General features: G+C 38.9%; 1 protein-coding gene across 4 annotated transcripts in view; it reads left to right on the top strand.

Moving 5' to 3' along the window:
* The first annotated feature begins 5,666 nt into the window (after positions 1–5,666).
* Positions 5,667–19,157, top strand: part of ANKRD13C (ankyrin repeat domain 13C) — a 122,315-nt gene continuing 108,824 nt past the window's right edge. For 3 of the 4 annotated variants that reach the window (XR_002824044.1, XM_023731000.1, XM_023731002.1), the window contains exon 1: positions 5,667–6,432. Coding sequence is in view for 3 of the 4 variants with exons in the window: in XM_023731000.1 (XP_023586768.1) it covers positions 5,985–6,432 (448 nt within the window). In the remaining variant the exon portion in view is untranslated. The remainder of the gene's footprint in view (positions 6,433–19,157) is intronic. The other variant, XM_004369051.2, reaches the window with a different exon arrangement.

Raw genomic sequence — 19,157 nt, 5'->3', positions numbered from 1 at the left:
ACATTTATATTAAGGAAATAGCTCACGCAATTGTAGAGGCTAAAACGTCCCAAGGCCACAGATCAGGGTAGAGGTCTCTCCCAGTTCATGCAGCTGCAGAAGCTGGTGAACCCATGGTCAGCAGGTCGGAGAGGGGCTCCCGCTCACAGGCTGTGAAGGTCAGTGAATTCCAAGATCAGCAGACAAGACCGCAAGGTTTCTCCTGATTCACATAGCTGCAGGGGCTGGCGAACCCAAGGTCGGCAGGTTGGGGAACCGGACTCTTGCTTGCAGGCTGAGAAGATCCACGAATTCTGAGATCAACAGGTAAGCTGCTAGCTCAAATCCCACGAACAGGAGGTGAAACAACAAGAGGCAGCTGCTGAGTCTGGAACAAGCCAAAAACCTTGGCAAGGTGAGCACGCAGAAGGTAACTGGCGGAAGGCAGAGAGATGAAGCTGAGAGGGCGGTGAGCTGCCACAGGCCCCACCTCCGCCAGCAGATTCCATCATGGGGGTGATCACAACATTATACAACTACTAAAACACTGAGAATAATGATCCAGCCAAGTTGACATACAATCTTAACCATCACAGCCAGTGAAAACCTTATAAATAGCAGGAGAAAATTGTCAGATACTGCTGGAAGATGAGTCCCTCAGGTCAGAAAGCACTCATATACGACTGGGGAAGAGCTGCCTCCTCAAAGCAAAGTTGACCTTAATGACGTGTATAGAATCAAGCTTTCAGGATCTTCATTTGCTGATGCGGCATGGCTCAAAGTGGGAAGGAACAGCTATAGACATCCGTTAATAATCGAAACATGGAATATACAAAGTATGTAAGTCAATAAATCCCTTTAATTTAAGCCAATTTCAGTTAAATGCACTGTTACTTACAAGTGAAAAAAAATCCTCAATAAATATCTTGTCTTGGGCCTCACGTAAGAATCCAAGAGCATATAGCATCAGTGTCGTCAGATTAGTGTTCTTAAATTCATTTAGCACCTCATCACTAAATTTAAAGTTGTCTTATTACATTCTAGATTCTTTGGGGTTTTATGTTCTAATTGATTGATTAATTCAACAACTGCTCATTATTAATATTAAGCGTTCACTATCCATAAGGCAGCGTGCTTGTTATTTGGGATATATCAGAAGCATAGTCCCAGGCCTGAGAGAGCTCAAGGTGCTAACTGAGGAGGAAGAGAAGAATATCAGGAAGATGTCCAGAAGTTATAACGGGAAATCAGAAAGAGGGTGAAGGAAGGACACCTCATTTGGCCTGGTGGCTGTTGGGTAGGAGTGGTGGGGAGGGAGGGGTAACTGTCATTAAAGACTCCTAAAAAGGGGTTTACTATTTTGTTTTTGTATGTTTGTCTGCTTTTTGGTGCCACAACTTTATTGGCAGCATGGTGAAGCCTGGGGATGCATTTCAGTACAATGTTTTTAAATGCATAAAATAAAATACTTTGTATTACAAATAAACAGTGTATTGAAATAGTTATCAGAATATTTAAAAAACAAATTTGTGATTAGTAATGTTTGTGATTCTTTATTAACACATTAAAGAACAAGATCTAGCAGTGGGCATAATTCTTAACATAATTTGAGTGTAAATAATATTTTGGGTTTTCTGTAGCAACTCTAATGTGATATGAAAATATCTGTGGTTTCTTTTGGTTGCAAAGTCACAGGTACTGCTAATACGATTGTGGTTTGTGGCCTATTTTCATAGTAGAAGGAGGTACTAAATTTTATTTAGAGGTTTAGTTAGATGAAATGTCTTGGACCTCTGAATTCTATGCGAAGTAAAAACCCTTGTGCTAAGAAGAAATACAGTTTGAACAGATCCTTGACAGACTGAAGGAGTTATCTAGGTGGATGAAATGGAAATGAGTTCTAGACATACGGAACAGTATGTGCAAAGGCATGGAGGCATGAGAGAGGATAAGCAACAGCTAACAGGTTAGACTGAAGACAGAATTTGGCAATGTGGTAGGATGTGAAGCTGGATTCTGTCTCTCCTGTATTTGAAATCTGTTGCAAACTTCCATTACTTAGCATATACAGTACAAGTTTCTTGTAGCTGCTCATTGTGATCTAGCTCCTGCCTTCCTAAGTCTCATTTGCTCCACTTTTCCTGTCAGATACTGTGCTCTGATGATTCTCAAATATCATACTATATTTATACATACCATTGTCTGTACCTTTACTTATTATCCAGATGATCCTTTATCTGTGTCTCAGTTTTCTCATTCATAAAATAGGGACAATAAATACCTCATAAAACTGTGAGGACTAAATCAAATAATTCCTGAAAAGTACTTGGAACAATGCCCAACACATGGTAAGCTACCAATAAATGACAGCTATTGTTACTGTTGTTATTATCATTATCACCTGTAATGTCTTTTGTCCAATCCGCCAACTGCTATAGGTTGTTTAAAACCCAGTGCAGATATTACCTCCTCTAGAAGGATTTCCTCATTACCTGACTTCCGTTTCTTCTGGATAGAATTAATAACTTCCTCATATATCCTATATTGGGATCTTACATCATTTCATTTCTTATATTTTTCACATTGGTATTGTAGTCATTGCAGTCTTACATTTCTATGCATCGTTCCCTATTAAACTGTATGTAAGCACTTAAAAGTAAGGGCTTACCTGTTGCCATTGAGTCTATTCTGAAGTAAGGGCTAGGTATTACTTTTTGTCCTTGGTATTTATTTATTTTGGTGAAAATATACACAGAGAAGCTTAGAGGCAGTGAGTTTATGTTAATGGTGGTGGAATATTTTGGAAAAAGATACCGAGAATGGTTGCACAACTTGAAGAATGTAATCAATTTCACTGAATTGTTCATAGAAATTGTTGAATTGGTGTATGTTTTGCTAGATATTGTTCTTTATGTCTATGGTGTTTTATTTTACTGGGGGCATATTTAGGAGTTTCTAAATTCATCCATGGGTGGTATACCCATTACCTGTTGCCGTGGAGTCGACTCCAACTCCGAGTAGAACTGCCACATAGGGCTTCCAACAAGCGCGTGGTGGATTCGAACTGCCAACCTTTTGGTTAGCAGCTGTAGCATGGGTGGTAGACACTAATAAAAAACCAAATCGGTTGCCATCAAGTTGATTCCGACTCACAGCGACCCTGTAGGACAGAGTAGAACTGCCCTATAGGGTTTCCAAGGAGCAGCTGGTGGATTCGAACTGCCAACCTTTTGGTTAGCAGCCAAGCTCTTAACCACTGCATCACCAGGGCTCTAGACACTAACAAGGTACTTTAAATTCTGAATTTCATGAGAAGGTATTTTACAAATATAATGGTAGAATATTTGGTGTAGGTTTTTTTTTAATAATAGGATGCTGGCTGGTCTTCCTATACATACTTTAAATACTGGTATTTTCAAGGTTTTGTTCTAGACTAAAACCAAAAACCAAACCTGTTGCCATCAAGTCAAGTAGAACGGCCCCATAGAGCTTCCAAGGAGAACCTGGAGGATTCAAACTGACAACCTTTTGGTTAGCAGCTATAGATAGCACTTAACCACACCACCAGGGAGGGTTTCTCAATCTACATGTTTCCTTCAGGAAAGTCAACCACTTCTGGAACATCAATTAATGTGTAATGATAACTTCTGACTCTAGCTTCAACCCAGATGTTTGTCTCCTAAGGTTCATTTCCAAATACTCAAAATGTATACTATCTAACTTCCTCTGGATGAGCAACAAGAATCTGAAACTCACGCTACCAAAATTGAACTCATTAACTCTTAAACCTTTTCCAGCCCTCCTCTTACTAATTTGGTTCATTTGCTCATTAGCTCTTACGTGAATTACTGCATATTTCTTTTAAAAATTAACCTATTTTTTTTCTGTTTAATAAAATGTAATACTTACTGTTTGTAAAAACGAATTCCAGCAAAGCAGGGAATGTGATTTAGCAATTTCATCTTCCAGAGATAACCACTGTTAACTCCACGTGATGTATATTCTACCAGACTTTTGTATGCATATATTAATACACTGATTATTTTTATTCAATTATGCAGCAGTCTCTTAGTGTAATTCCTTGTATCCTTGATACATACCCAGAGTTAGTGACTTTTCTAAAAGGCCAATCTCATCATACTATTCTTTTGCTTAAAAACCCTAGAAGGTTATCCATTTTTTACAGGATAAAGTCTAAACGTAAAATGACATATGAAGTCCTGCATGAACTGGTCCGTTCCTATCACTCTAGCCCTGGAATCAGATAGACTTGTCTTTGCCACATTCCAGCTTTGAGGCATTGGGCAAGTTTTTTTCCCTGTCAAGTGAATATAAAAATAATACCTATCGCAAGGAGGTAACAGCACACAGAAGTGCCAAGAACACTGCCTGGCTTAGTTAGAGTTAACAATGAATATTACACATTGTGGAAGAACAAAATGTTGTATACATGTGTTCAATCACTACTGCTTTCTGAGAAGGTTCATTTAAAGTGCTGATTTGGTGCTGATGGAACATGATTGGATGCCCCCTCACCCTTGCCCATCCACCCAAAAGAAAAAGATCGAGAAAGTATGAAAGGAAGAAAGACCAAAAGATTGAATAGATTGGGAAGAAGATGGGAGGTGAAAACCTGAGTGACAAGACAGGATGAAGAGAAGGCAGTTCCCACAGATTTTTTTTTTTTTTTCTTTTTGCGGAGGGAGATAAAGTTTGAAGAAAGAAGAGATTTGAGAGAAGCTATCTAGTAAATGGGCCTTAAGAATAAATGGGTGAAGATCTTTAAGACATTTTGCTAAATACTCCTCCCTCTCTCCCACAGTCCTTGCAGCTTTAATTACTTTGTCAAGCTATATGCATGTTAGATTTATGTTTCTTTATAATTTAATACTGGATTGAGGTTAGCTATTCAGTGCTCCAGTGATATTCCAGTCACACGATTATTTGCCTTCTGTGAGCGCATACTCCCCCACATCTTTAACTCTGACGTTCGTTCGAAATTGATTCATTCAGTGAGAATATTTGACTGCCCTCTTCTCCCCATGTCTGCTTAACAGCCCATCGTTTTCCAAGGTCAACCCCTTAACTCTTCTATAATGACTTTTCTGACATACCAACACTAAAATTTACCCCTTCCCCTCCTTTTTTGGTGCAACCTAGCTGCCTGCATCCACTTCATTCGTCGTGCAGTTAAATACTGTACCCAATTGTTTGACTGTCTTTTTTCCTCTACTGACTGCTTGAAATAACGGGTGGCGTTTTTATAAATCTACTAGCTCAGTGTATGGCACGAAGTAGATGCTTAGTGAATATTTATTGAATGAGTGTCCCGTGAATTTCAGTGACATCACATCCTGCATGCAGTGGCGTCATTCTGCACTGGGAGGCCCAGAGGCCAGGTTTAAATCATTGTTTATAACGTGCACCGAATATCTCCAACGCAACCTAAGCTTTCAGACCGCCTACCGGAAACGCAGGCACCGGGAGGGTTGGATCTCCGTACTTAAAACTGTCTTCTAGAATGGAGACTCCAGTTCGGGGCGGAAGCTCACAGCCTACGACGGGCCGGCAGTCAGTTGCTATCTGGGACTAGAAGGAGCGAGAGTGGGGAGCCCGGCAGCTCAGTTATCGCGGTGTTTCCGTACCACCCTCCCGCCCCCACCGACCCCGGAACTCTCGCGAGAGGAGCGAGGAGAAGATGGCCGTGGCCTGTTTTTCGGTATGAGGCAGTAGTGGTGGCGGCGGCGGCAGGGACTAGTATCCTGGTGTCGGGGGCACTTGAAGCTCTAGCTCCACCCAGCGAGCGCGCGTCCCTTCGTGCCTAGGCGAGAGCCGGCTCTTCTTCCTCTGGGAGATGCGTTTGTCCCGGGCTAGGGGACGCTCTGGGAGTTCATGCTGCGCTGGAGGCTCCTGGCCGCCGCTCTAATCGTCTTGTGCCGCCGTAGCGCCAGCTTGGTCTCCGGCGGCGAGCCTCCCGGATACTCCCCCGGCCCCTGGCGGAGGCGATGACCGGGGAGAAAATCCGCTCATTGCGGAGGGACCACAAGCCCAGCAAAGAAGAGGAGGGGGACCTACTTGAGGCCGGGGATGAGGAAGCGGCGGCTGCCCTCGGCGGCACCTTTACGGGAGGCAGGATTGGCACAGGCGGCAGCGGCAAGGGCGGTAAAGCCTGTCATAAGATCTTCAGTAACCATCACCACCGGCTACAGTTGAAGGCCGTTCCGGCCTCTTCCAATCCCCCCGGCGCCCCGGCTTTGCCGCTGCACAATTCCTCCTTGACTACCACCTCCCAGTCTCCGGCTGCTCTAACGGGCACCAATTCCATTGCTGTCGTCGCAGATGGAGGTGGTTGTCCCGCACACTACCCAGTGCACGAGTGCGTCTTCAAGGGGGATGTGAGGAGGTTGTCCTCTCTCATTCGGACTCACAATATCGGGCAGAAAGATAATCACGGTGAGGAGCTCGCCCCTCTCCACTTCTCCTTCCTCCAGCCTAGTGTGTGCTCACCCAGGCCTCTGGTATCCTAGGTTCCCCTCCAACAGACCCTTCTTTCCTTCACTTTGTCCGTGATCCGGGCCAAATGCCGGATCTTGACCGATACAATAATAGCATGGTAGTGGTTGGGGGGGTTGATTGCTGTGGGTGCAAAGAAATGTTTTTCTTCTTGTCCACTTGAAAGTTTCCTGTGAGCAGCTGTTTTGTTTATATCTTTGAGACAGGCCTTCAATGTGCTAATTCTCTACTGTAGGAAATTTTAGTTTACCTCTTATCCAACCATGGAAACCCTGGTGGCATAGGGATTAAGAGCTATGGCTGCGGTCAGCGGTTCGAATCAACCAGGCGCTCCTTGGAAACCCTACGAGGCAGTTCTACTCTGTCCTCTTGGGTCGCTATAGTCGGAGTCGACTTGAGGGCAGTGGGTTTGGGTTTTTTTTTTTTTTTTTTTTGGTTTTCTTATCCAACTTAGCTTTCTTCCTTTGTCTATTGAACTGTTTATCTTCATGTCCCTCCTCCCACCCAGGGATCTTTAATTTTGAGTGCATACATTGCCCTCTTTCCTTCATTGCTCAGGCTCAGATCCCAACATGACTGCAACTGGTTGTGAATTCTACCTGCCATCAGGTTGTCTGTTTCTTTGCTTGCAGGAAACTTAGGTTGATACAAAGTGCCTACAATTTTCATTTAAGGTGAATTATAGGATGCTTCGATTTCTGAAAGACGCACAGTAGAAGTTTGTTGGCGTTTGATATCTAGGACAACTAAAGTGATTTCTGAGTAGCTAAATTTTTGTTGAAGTAGAGTTTTGAGTTTTTGCTGGTTTTGGGTAGTTAATTGCTAGTAGTAATGTCTTGATGACTATGACTATAGATAGTAACTTCATAATCTGTATGATAAAGTATAGTATCATTTGCTATTGAAGGACTATGTTTCTACTTTTTGCTTTTTTGCGTTATCTTATCAGCTGATTTTTTTCTCTGATTCTAATAACCTGATCAGGTTGGCTTTTAAGAAACAGTAAACTGATTAATTAATGAAAATTAATTTGAATATACAACTTATTTTCAATATTTAATAGGCCATGTTAAACTGAGTAGTTGACAGATATTGTTGATAGCTGTGCTTTCTAACATAATTATTGTATACATTCATTTAAAACTCTGTGTTCAAAATGATGTAAAAACATTGATTGAAATACTTGCCTGTGGAATAAGCTCCCTTAATTCCCTTGGATTCTAGGTTCTTCATATACAAAATTAGGACGGAAATTGAAATTTATAAATTGAGTAAGGTTCTTATCGGTTATATAATTATTTAACAACTACTCCTGTTTTCTGAATTTACAATATTGTAATAATTGTAATACCTGCCATTTATTGTTATTCCCTCCAAAGTTCCTCAAAGCTCCACACAATTTTTCATCTACTTTTAATTTGTTTCAGCATCTACTTTTGTCATAATAAGAATAACATTTATTGATGGTAATTATATTCTAACCTTTGAGAAGCAGTCGTCAATGGGACGTGTGTTGTAGCCTCCAGTTATTAGTCAGTTATTAGGAAGTTTTTCCATTTTGTCTGCATAGTAGCTATATATTTTATTTTATGGCCATTGCTTTTAAAATGTAGAGTTATATTACCTTGAAATATCCCTGAAAACAGTCAGAATGCTCCTTTTGAGAGTAACTCCCTTTAAAAGATGAGATGAGTGAATATGACTGACAAAGTACTAATGGGAAAGTAGGTTAGAACTGATTTTCTTGGCTGATTGCAGAGGGTGCTGAATTGCAGGATTAAAGGGCTTTCCATGTTTGTTAATCCATGGAATACATGTGTTAAAGAAGAATTTCTGTTCAATGTAATTAGAATCTTAAATGTTTTCAGTTCTCTGAAATTCACTTGTTTAAATGACTTTGATGTACCAAATGTATACGTTGTCTTTAGCTGCCCTTATATTGCTGATATTTCTCATGAATGTAGCCAGTGGTTCACATACATGTGGAAAGTGTAATTGGGTTTTCCCCCTCAGTATATATTCTCCTCTCCTACAGCGAAGTCTCCTGTGAAGAATAGTTTCCATTGCATGTGCTGCTTCTTTAGTCTCCTCTTTTCTCCTATAGGAGCCCTGGTGGCGCAGTGGTTAAGAGCTTGGTTGCTAACCAAAAAGGTCAGCATTTCCAATTCATCAGCCAGCTCCTTGGAAACCCTATGGGGCAGTTCTCCTCTGTCCTGTAGAATTGCTGTGAGTCGGAATCGACTGGATTGGATGGCAATGGGTTTGGTTTTTTTGGTTTTTCCCCCTATAGGTGCCCTGGTGGCGCAGTGGTTAAACCAGTCGACTGTTAACCAAAAGGTCAGTGGTTCGAACATACCAGCTGCTTGTGGGAGAAAGATGTGGCAGTCTGCTTCCATAAAGATTTACATCCTTGGAAACCCTGTGGGGCAGTTCTACTCTGTACTGTAGGGTCTCTATGAGACTCAACTCGACAGCAGTGGGTTTGGTTTGTTTTTTTCCCCCATAGCTTCATATTTTCCCCATAACATTACTTTTACTCCTGATATTTTACTAACTTGGATGCGTTATTTAGATTTTTTAGGATATTTTTCCTTTCAAATTACAAAAGACACACGTTTTTAAATCACCCAAACGAAAGCAGGTTACATATTATATTTGGATTGTTGTAACTTGCTAGGTTCATAGCAGAATCATACACTCATACAGGTACATAACAGCCATGTAATCATACCACATCATATCACATAGTTTTATATTCACTGTAGAAATTCTTTCTATAGCATGATGATGTGTCATTATACCTAAACAAAAAAAACAAAACAAAACTCATTGCCCTCAAGTCAATTCTGACTCATAGTGACTCTAAAGGACAGACTAGAACTGCCCCATAGGGTTTCCAACGCTGTGATCTTTACAGAAGCAGACTGCTACCTCCTTCTCCCGTGAGGTATCATTATAGATATAATTTATTGAATGTGTTGCATTATGCTAAGTGTTTATATACATTATCCCATTTAATGCTTGCAACAGCCCTGCAAAGCAGGTGGTTTTTAGTCATCTTCATTAAAGACAAAGAAAGTAAACCCCAGAGACAAGTAAACTTTGCTAAAGTTGTATATTTAGTATAAGTGGCCAAACTAGGACTTGAATAATGGCTAGGACTCCAAAGCCCATGATCAGCCTCTTCGTGAATATTTCTACTGATGAGGAACTACTTTATTGCGAGGAGGTCAATTCTAATGTTGTATATATGATGATTTACAGAAAACAAGGTTCTTTTATATGTATTTTCTTATTAGTCCTTACATTAGCCTTGTAGAGAGATTCTGTCATTGAACAGCTATCCATTTTCTGTAGACCCTGAATCTCACACTCTTTTTTGTTCTATTTCTGTTTTATGTAATGGCATGAATAAGTGGGCTACCTAGTCCACATAATAGTCCCTTAGATATTTTACAACAGCTAGCATGTTCTGCTTATCTCCAAATTAAACATTTCTAACTTCCGTATCCATTCTTCATATGACATGGTTTATAAAGGGCTTAGAATGTTTTGGAGAGCGTAGTAAGTACTATATAGTGTGTTAAATAAATAGTATGAAAATCTTAATCTCCTTTCAGTAAAATTCTTAGTTTGTCAATTCTTTGCTTTGTTGGATGTGTCCAGAACTAACCTTAGGGCTCAAGCTGTACAGTAGCTTCATAAGCAAAGACAACAAGGACACTATATTCATTTATGTAAAGTAGCACATGTTTAGTAAAACAGTACAAGAGAATGCTAATGTTTTCATATTTTTTTTTCAAATGATAGATTGTCTTTCCATTCTATCCCTTTTTGCATTTATTTTTTAACCTATTGTAAACTATTTTTCAAAATAGGACTTTACATTTAGTAAATTTTATCTTGTTGAATTTTAATCTTTCGTTTCACCTACCTTGAGAGTTTATTGAATCCTAATCTGGCTACTATTAAATTCACTGTTCACTAGCTCTTTCAGTTTTCAGTGATCTGTGACTTGAAAAATCTGTGTATGTGTTTGCAAATTACTGATTTCAGTTGAATAGGAGCAAGGATAGGGCTTTTTCTTTCATGAGTAGGAATTTCTTTTTTTCAGTCATCAGTTATTTTGAGAAGTGTTGTATCCTGGGTGCAAACACACCTCCCGAAATGTAATTTAAATACGTTAACAGCCTGCTATAACATGGATTTACTATGTTCACGTATACCAAATGATTGTGATTCATTGTTTATTTAATAACCAATTCTCTTCAAAGATGGTGAAAAGGGAATATTACATAAAATGCACACAGGTTTATTAAGCTTTGTATCTTTAATACATCTTTAGTTATGTACCTTTTTTTCCCCTGTAGTTTAGTAATTGAAGTTTGAGTATAAACCTTTTTTTCATATTCATAATATAAAAGTTTTTTTATGAATCAGTTTGCTGTTGGTGGTTAGGCATCATGATGACATGCCATTTTTTAATAATTGGTACTAATTATTTTTACTTTAGGATTGAGTATGGTTATGAAGCATATAAAACACACTGTTGGTTTTTACTGCACTTTCTATTTTTTAGTCTTGTAATTTGTTTTTTTCCTTAATTGAGTTAAATATCCTTAGAGGTTAAGTAGCATCTTTTGGACATTAGTTAGAAGCTTTTAGGTGCTGGAGTGATGATACTCCTTCTTGATGTATGAATTGCTCAAACCAGTCTTTCTTAGATGTGAAAAATTTCTGATCTATTCTGAAAGATTTGGCAGTTTCTGCTGCCTTTGATTACATTGCCTGGCATGTAACAAGCCATCTTCTGCATATGTAGTTACTTTTTCATTTTTACTGAAACTTCTTGAAGCTATTTCTTAAAATGATTAGAGATTTCAAATTTAAGTTAAATTCAATGGAGAGTATTCCTGCCAATGCAGATGACTCAATGAAGTGACATGAAATGGTTAATATTTGTAACATCTGTGCCTGGTGGCTGGCAGATTTCTTCAGATAGAGATTTTAAGATGTCTTAATTTCAAACAGATTGAAAATATACATCTAATAATTGAGGAAATAGATTAATCTGTTTGGCGACCATATGGTATATTTATTTTGACTTATTCAGTATACATCTTTTAACTTTTGATATTATTTTCTCTACTTACTGTTTTGTCACTAAAATCTTCATGATAATTGTTACAAGGAATAGATAATACATAATTGTTACATAATAGTTCTGTTTGAGAAGAGACAGATATAAAGCTAAACTCTGCATAGGAAAAACAATTTTTAATTAAGCTTCCACTGAAGAGTTTTAGCCAGGAGAGAGTTAAAATGATGGTTAAACTTTGGAAGAGCATTAGTAGTTTTATATTTGTTTTCTTCATATTTTGTCATCTTTCAGAACTTTGTTTTTGAAAGGCTGACTTCAGTTTTCCTTGGGAAATAAGTGGTATCTAGAGGACCAAGATAATCCATTAACATGTATTATGCACCTTTACGAGGTGATCTGGCGATAGAAGGTATCTCACTCCATTGGTCTACCAGGGTTGATTCAGTTGATCTTCATGACTATGTGAATGTGATCTTCCTTCTTTCTCTTCTTTTTTCCTCCATGTGTATCTCCAACAGAGTAGGACTGTCCTTCAGTTAAGTGGCTGTGTAGTCGTTAGCACTATAGAACTTGACCTGCTATTACAATATTGAAATGTAAACACATTTGCAGAACTGCCTCATAAGAAGAGGGGTTCCTCTTCTCCCCTTTCCTGCAGTGAGCTAAAATTGGAGTAGAAATTCTGACCTTCCCACTTTGGCAGGAAGACAGCAGAAAAGGGTTGTTACTGATGATGGTAGGTCCTGGGCATCCTCAGGCAATATAATTCTGAAGGACTCACTTGAGAATTGAGTTCTAGGCAATATGGCCTGCCCCAAGTTAATATCATTATGAAGTCACAGGCACTCCACATTAATACAAAGTACAATGTGGTTGTCAAGATGCTTTGGGTCATAGAAAATAAGCGCAGTTGAAAACTGGGGTGGGAGCTGGCCAGACAAACGTTCCTATTCATAAGACGAACAGATAGGGGAGAGATGGAAGATCAGTTTTTGTTTTTGGTGGGAGATCAGTTTTAAAGCAAGACTAAAGTATGTAAAATGGTGGTAGGAAAATAGAAAAAGGTCATTTTTCTAACTCTTTGAGGATTATGACTGGTTTTATTTATCAGGATATGTGAAGTTTAACTGTTGATTTTCATCTGTTGAGCCTGTTATTCTTGTTGCAATCCCAAAGGTCATCTGCAAAACTAAAATGCCATTTCTGTATTTGTAATGAGATCTGAATTTGACACCATGCTTCTCTACAAATGGATTTATTATGATATTATAGTATTTACTTGTGAAATGAGTGTTGTTGTTCTTAGGTGCCGTTGAGTAGGTTCTGTCTCATAGCGACCTTGTGTACAACAGAACGATTTACTGCATGGTCCAGCCTCATCCTCACAGTTGTTGCTATGTTTGATCCCATTGTTGCAGCACTGTGTCAGTCTATCCTCTTGAAGGTCTTTCTCTTTCTCCCTGACCCTCTACTTTACCAAGCATGAGGTCCTTGTTCAGGTACTACTCCCTCCTGATGACATGTCCAAAGTATGTGAGACAAAGTCTCGCTATCCTCACTTCTAAGGAGCATTCTGACTGTACTTCTTCCAAGACAGATTTGTTAGTTCTGCTAGTCCATGGTATGTTTGATATTCTTCGCCAACACCGTAATTCAAAGGCATCAGTTCTTCTTAGGTTTTCCTTATTCACTGTCCAACTTTTGTGTGCATACGAGGCAATTGAAAACATCATAGCTTGGGTCAGGCACACCATAGTCCTCGAAGTGACAACTTTATTTTTAACACTTTAGAGAGGTCTTTTGCAGCAAGTTTGCGCAATGCAATGTGTCATTTGATTTCTTGACTGCTACTTCTGTGGGCGTTGATTTTGGATCCAAGTAAAATGAAATCCTTGACAACTTTAATATTTTTTCCGTTTATCATGCTATTGCTTATTGGTCCAGTTGTGAGGATTTTTGTTTTCTGTATGTTCAGGTGTGACCCATACTGAAGGCTGTAGTCTTTGATCTTCATCAGTAAGTGCTTCAAGTCCTTTCTGCTTTCAGCAAGCAAGGTTGTGTCATCTGCATATTGCAGGTTGTTAATGAGTCTCCCTCCAATCCTGATGCCACATTCTTCTTCACATAGTTCAGCTTCTTGGATTGTTTGCTTAGCATACGGATTGAATAAGTATGGTGAGAGGATACAACCCTGACTTTAAACCACACAGTATCCCCTTGTTCTGTTCGAACAACTCCCTCTTGATCTATGCGCAGGTTCCTCATGAGCACAATTAAGTGTTCAGAAATTCTGATTCTTCGCAGTGTTACCCATAATTTGTTATGTTCTACACAGTCAAATGCCTTTGCATAATCAATAAGACACAGGTAAATATCTTCCTGGTATTCTCTGCTTTCAGGTAAGAGCCATCTGACATCAGCAATGATAGCCCTTGTTCCGTGTCCTCTTCTGAATCCAGCTTGAGTTTCTGGCAGTTCCCTGTTGATGTACTGCTCTAACTGTTTTTGAATTATCTTCAGCAACGTTTTATTTGTGTGTTATATTAAGGGTATTGTTCGATAGTTTCTGCATTCTGTTGGATCATCTTTCTTTGGAATGGATACACACATGAATCTCTTCCAGTTGGTTAGCCAGGTAGATGTCTTCCAAATTTCTTTACATAGATGAATGAGCGCTTCCAGCGTTGTATCTGTTTATTGAAACATCTTTATTGGTATTTAGTTGTAGCCTTGTTTTTGGCCAGTGTCTTCAGTGCAGCTTGGACTTCTTCCTTCAGTACCACTGGTTCTTGATCATATGCTACCTCCTGAAATGGTTGAATGTTGACCAATTCTTTTTTGTACTGTGACTCTGCATTCCTTTCATCTTCTTTTGATATTTCCTGCATCATTCATTATTTTGCCCGTAGAGTCCTCCAGTATTGCAACTGGAGGCTTGAATTTTTTCTTCAGTTCTTTCAGCTTGAGACATGCTAAGCGTGTTCTTCCCTTTTGGTTTTCTAACTTCAGGTCTTTGCACATTTAATTATAATACTTTACGTTGTCTACTCAATGCAGCCTTTGAAATCTTCTATTCAGCTCTTTTACTTCATCATTTCTTCCATTCACTTTAGCTACTCTGCATTCAAGAGCAAGTTTCAGAGTCTCTTCTGACATCCATTTTGGCCTTTTCTTTCCTTCCTGTCTTTTTTTTTTTTTTTTTTAAAATTGTACTTCAGGTGAAGGCTTACAGAACAAACAGTTTCTCATGAAACAGTAGTACACATGTTGTTTTATGACATTGGTTAACAACCCCACAACATATCAACCCTTTAACTTCTCAAAACCTTTTTTTTTTTGGTGAAAATACACATAGCCAAAGATACACCATTTCAAAAATTTCTACATGCACCGTTCAGTGACATTGACTACGTTCTTCCAGTTGTGCTGTTATTCTCACTTAAGATGAAGGCTTACAGAATAAAATAGTTTCTCATTTAACAGTTCCTACACATGTTGCCCTATGACAATGGTTAACAATCTCACAACACTTCAACAAAATCCTTACTCAACCTTGGGTTCCCTATCACCAGCTTCCTTGTCCCCTTCTGCTTTCTGGCCCTTGTCACTGGACTCCTGTACCTCATTAGTCTCATTTGGTTTTACGGGGCTATCCACTCCCAGGCTGAACAGTGAACCTCGGAGTTATCCTTCCTGTCTTTTTAAGAACCTTTTACTTTCTTCATGTATGATGTCCTTCATGTCATCCCACAACGCTTTGATCATTAGTGTTCAGTGCATCGAGGCTGCCTTGAGATGGTCTCTAAATTCAGCAAGGATATACTCAGGTCATATTTTGGCTCTTGTGGACTTGTTTTAAGTTTGTTTTGCTTCAGTTGAACTTGCATATGAGCAATTAGAGGTCTGTTCTGCAGTTGGCCCCTGGCCTTGTTCTGAATGATGATATTGAGCTTCACGTCGTCTCTTTCCGCAGAAGTAGTCGATTTGATTCCTGTGTATTCCATCCGGTGAGGTCCACGTGTATAGTCCCCATTTACATTGTTGAAAAAGGGTATTTGCAGTGAATAAGTCGTTGGTCTTCCGAAATTCTGTCACGTGATCTCCAGCATCATTTCTATCACCAGGGCCATATTTTCCAACTACTGATCCTTCTTCTTTGTTTCCAACTTTTGCATTCAGTCACCAGTAATTATCAGTGCATCTTGATTGCATGTTTGATCAATGTCAGACTGCAGAAGTTGGTAAAAATCTTCAATTTCTTCATTTTTCACATTAGCAGTTGGTGCATAAATTTGAATAATAGTTGCATTAATTGGTCATCCTTGTAGGTGTATGGATATTATCCTATCATTGACGTCACTGTACTTCAGGATAGATCTTGAAATGTTCTTTTTTTGGTGTTGAATGTGATGCCATAACTCTTAGATTTGTCATTCCCAGCATAATAGACCACATGATTGTCTGATTCAGAATGGCCAATACCAGTCCATTTCAGCTCACTAATGCCTAGGATCTCGATCTTTATTCATTCCATTTCATTTTCGATGACTTCCAATTTTCCTGGATTCATACTTCGTACATTCCACGTTCTGATTATTAATGGATGTTTGTAGCTGTTTCTTCTCATTTTGAGTTGTGCCACATCAGCAAATGAAGGTCCTGAAAACTGGACTCCATCCATGTCATTAAGGTCAACTCTACTCCGAAGGGGCAGCTCTTCCCTAGTTGTATTTTGAGTGCCTTCCAACCTGAAGGGCTCGTTTTCTGGTACTGTATCAGGTAGTGTTCTACTGCTGTTCATAAGGTTTTCACTGTCCAGTTTTTTCAGAAGTAGATTGCCATGTCCTTCTTCCTAGTCTTAGTCTGGCAGCTCCACTGAAACCCGTCCACCATGGGTGACCCTGCTGGTATTTGAAATACTGGTGGCATAGCTTCCAGCATCACAGCAACATGCAAGACCACCACAGTACGACAAACTGACAGATGAGTCTGAAATAAGTAGATTATACTAATATCTACCTCTTGGGACCTTATGGTCTCTCAAATGGTAAAATGAACTTGAAAATATTTTATTAAACACGAAGGATGATACAATAATAATAACAATATCAGTATTTTGCTCTCACCTTTCATATTAAGTATGTTCTAACAGAAGCCTTGCTTGTTTTTGAGGTTTAGATAGGATTTCTATTAAGGTTTTATCTGATGCTTGAGTTCATACTATCTCTGTCTACTAAAGGGTTAGGTTTAGCTGACTTTCCTATGAGTCACTTTTAGTCTGCTAGTGATATTGCTCAGTTCAATGCGTTTGGATTCTTGGCTGTAGATATATTTCAGACTTGTTAATAGCCTGTTCTCTCTTATTCAGCAGGGCACTGAATACTGTAAAACCATCCATGAAGTGGTGCATATCCTCTTATATGTCTTTTGGCTGGCTCTCATAGGGTATCATGTGGAAACCTGCATTGTCCTTGGGTGAAATGCTTTCTTGGGAGTAAAAACAAATTTTGACGCCGTTCTCCAGGTACTATACAGTTTTGTTTTGTTTTGTTCATTCATTCATTTGTTTAATAGATATTTACTAAGCTCCTAATATGTGATAGACACTGTTTTAGGTGTTGAGTTATAGCAGTGAACAAAATGGACCAAGTCCCTGCTCTCATGGAGCTTATATTCTAATGGCAAGGAGACATAGTAAACAAACAAATATACGATATGACTGCCTGAAAGGTTCGTGGTTTGAATTCACTCAGTGACACTTCGGAAGAAAGGCCTGACAGTCTACTTCCATAAGATTTGAGGCATTGAAAACACTGGAATACAGTTCTACTCAAACACATGGAATTGCCATGAGTCAGAATCAACTTGATGACAACTTTTTTTTTTTCTAAATAGACTTAAATAATGCAGGATAAGGATCCCTGGTTGCACAATGGTTAAGCACTCAGCTGTGAACTGAAAGGTCGACAGTTCAAACCCACAAGCTGCTATTTATCAAACCCATGTTTATCAATTAAAGTAAAAAATAAAATATACTTTTGATTCTTCTTTTGCAAAAGGAAGTCAGTGCTTTCATTTCTTTTGTATACCCACATTTCTGTTTAACCAATTTAATCAGTGGTTAAAAGTCTTCACCTCTTTCTAAGAAATTTCTTTATATAATAAATGCCTTTCAAAAGTTGAGGCAAAAAAATGTTTTTTTTTGAAAATTTGCTCTAAAGATTATAACCATATTTGTTATGATTATTGGATTTATTTCTGACATATTTAACTAGTTTCCATGTTCACTGTCAGCCCTTTTGTATCACAACTTCTCCTTTCCTGAGTTAAATTCATCTCTTACGATATGGGGGATACTTTGAATAATATTTTTCAGGAAGGCTACCATGTGGTGAGGAGTCCTGGTGGTCCAGCATTTGTCTGCTAACCAATAGGTTGGTGGTTTGAACCCACCAGCGGCTCCACGGGGGAACGATGTGGCAGTCTGCTTCTGTAAGGATTACAGCCTTGGAAACCCTGTAGGGAAGTTCTGCTGTGTCCTATAGGTTGCTGTGGGTTGGAACTGACTCGATGGCAATGGGTTTTGGTTTAGTGCTATGCCTAGCATAATATCTGTGAATGAAAATAAATGAATGAATGGATTTTATTTTGGGGTAAGATGGAAGAGAAATAACAGAATCTACAAGCTCTTTTTCTAACTTTATGTTGAAATACTATAATGACTCTAGAATTAAGTAAACTAGATTATGAACATTTTTAATAATAGTAATACAATGTAATTATATATAGGAACTTTATTGATGACTGACAGGTTCTTCCTTCAAGACAAGATAATATGACATGAAACCCATACTCCTTAGAGCGTGGGTCTGCAACGTTTAATTAAAGGGCATGATAGTAAATATTTTTAGGTTTGCAGGCGATACCATCTGTTGCGTATAAGCAGGTGTAAACAATATATGAATGAATGAGAGTGGCCATTCTAACAAAACTTTATATTGTATGTAGATCCCTGAATTAGAGAATGAGAAACAATGGCATGAGCAAGTTTGTGTCCTACAGCAAGTTTACCCTTTCCTTTTGCCTTATTTATTGGTATCATTAGAACTTTGGTAACTGGTAAAAAAAAAAAAGAAAGCTATTTCTAGTACCCTATTTGAAATAGAAAAATCCACACCAACCAAAGAAGCAAGTGGGCAGGAAAGCTTATTTGACTCCAGAGCCGAACTCACCTGGGAGGTTGATTGTTAGGGCATAAAGAGGACTAGCAAAAAGGCCTTTTGTAAGGAGCACTTTTGCTTTTAAAATCATCAAGAGCATGAATAAATTTTTACTTCAGTTTCAACAACCTTACCTACCCGCTCATCCCTCATATCTTTTACTTACTTATTTTTTAGCAACTTTATTGAGATACAATTCATATATCATACAGTTCACACATTTAAAGTGTACAATTTGGTGGGTTTTAGTATATTCACAGAATTGTGCAACTAACATCACCATCAGTTTTAGAATATTTTCATCACCCTAAAAAGAAACCACTTGCCTCCAACCCCTTCACCCC

This window comes from Trichechus manatus, unplaced genomic scaffold (genome assembly GCF_000243295.1).
Source record: "Trichechus manatus latirostris isolate Lorelei unplaced genomic scaffold, TriManLat1.0 scaffold00003, whole genome shotgun sequence".
In the NCBI taxonomy this organism is placed as follows: domain Eukaryota; kingdom Metazoa; phylum Chordata; class Mammalia; order Sirenia; family Trichechidae; genus Trichechus; species Trichechus manatus.
This window is presented reverse-complemented; position numbering and strand designations above follow the sequence as displayed.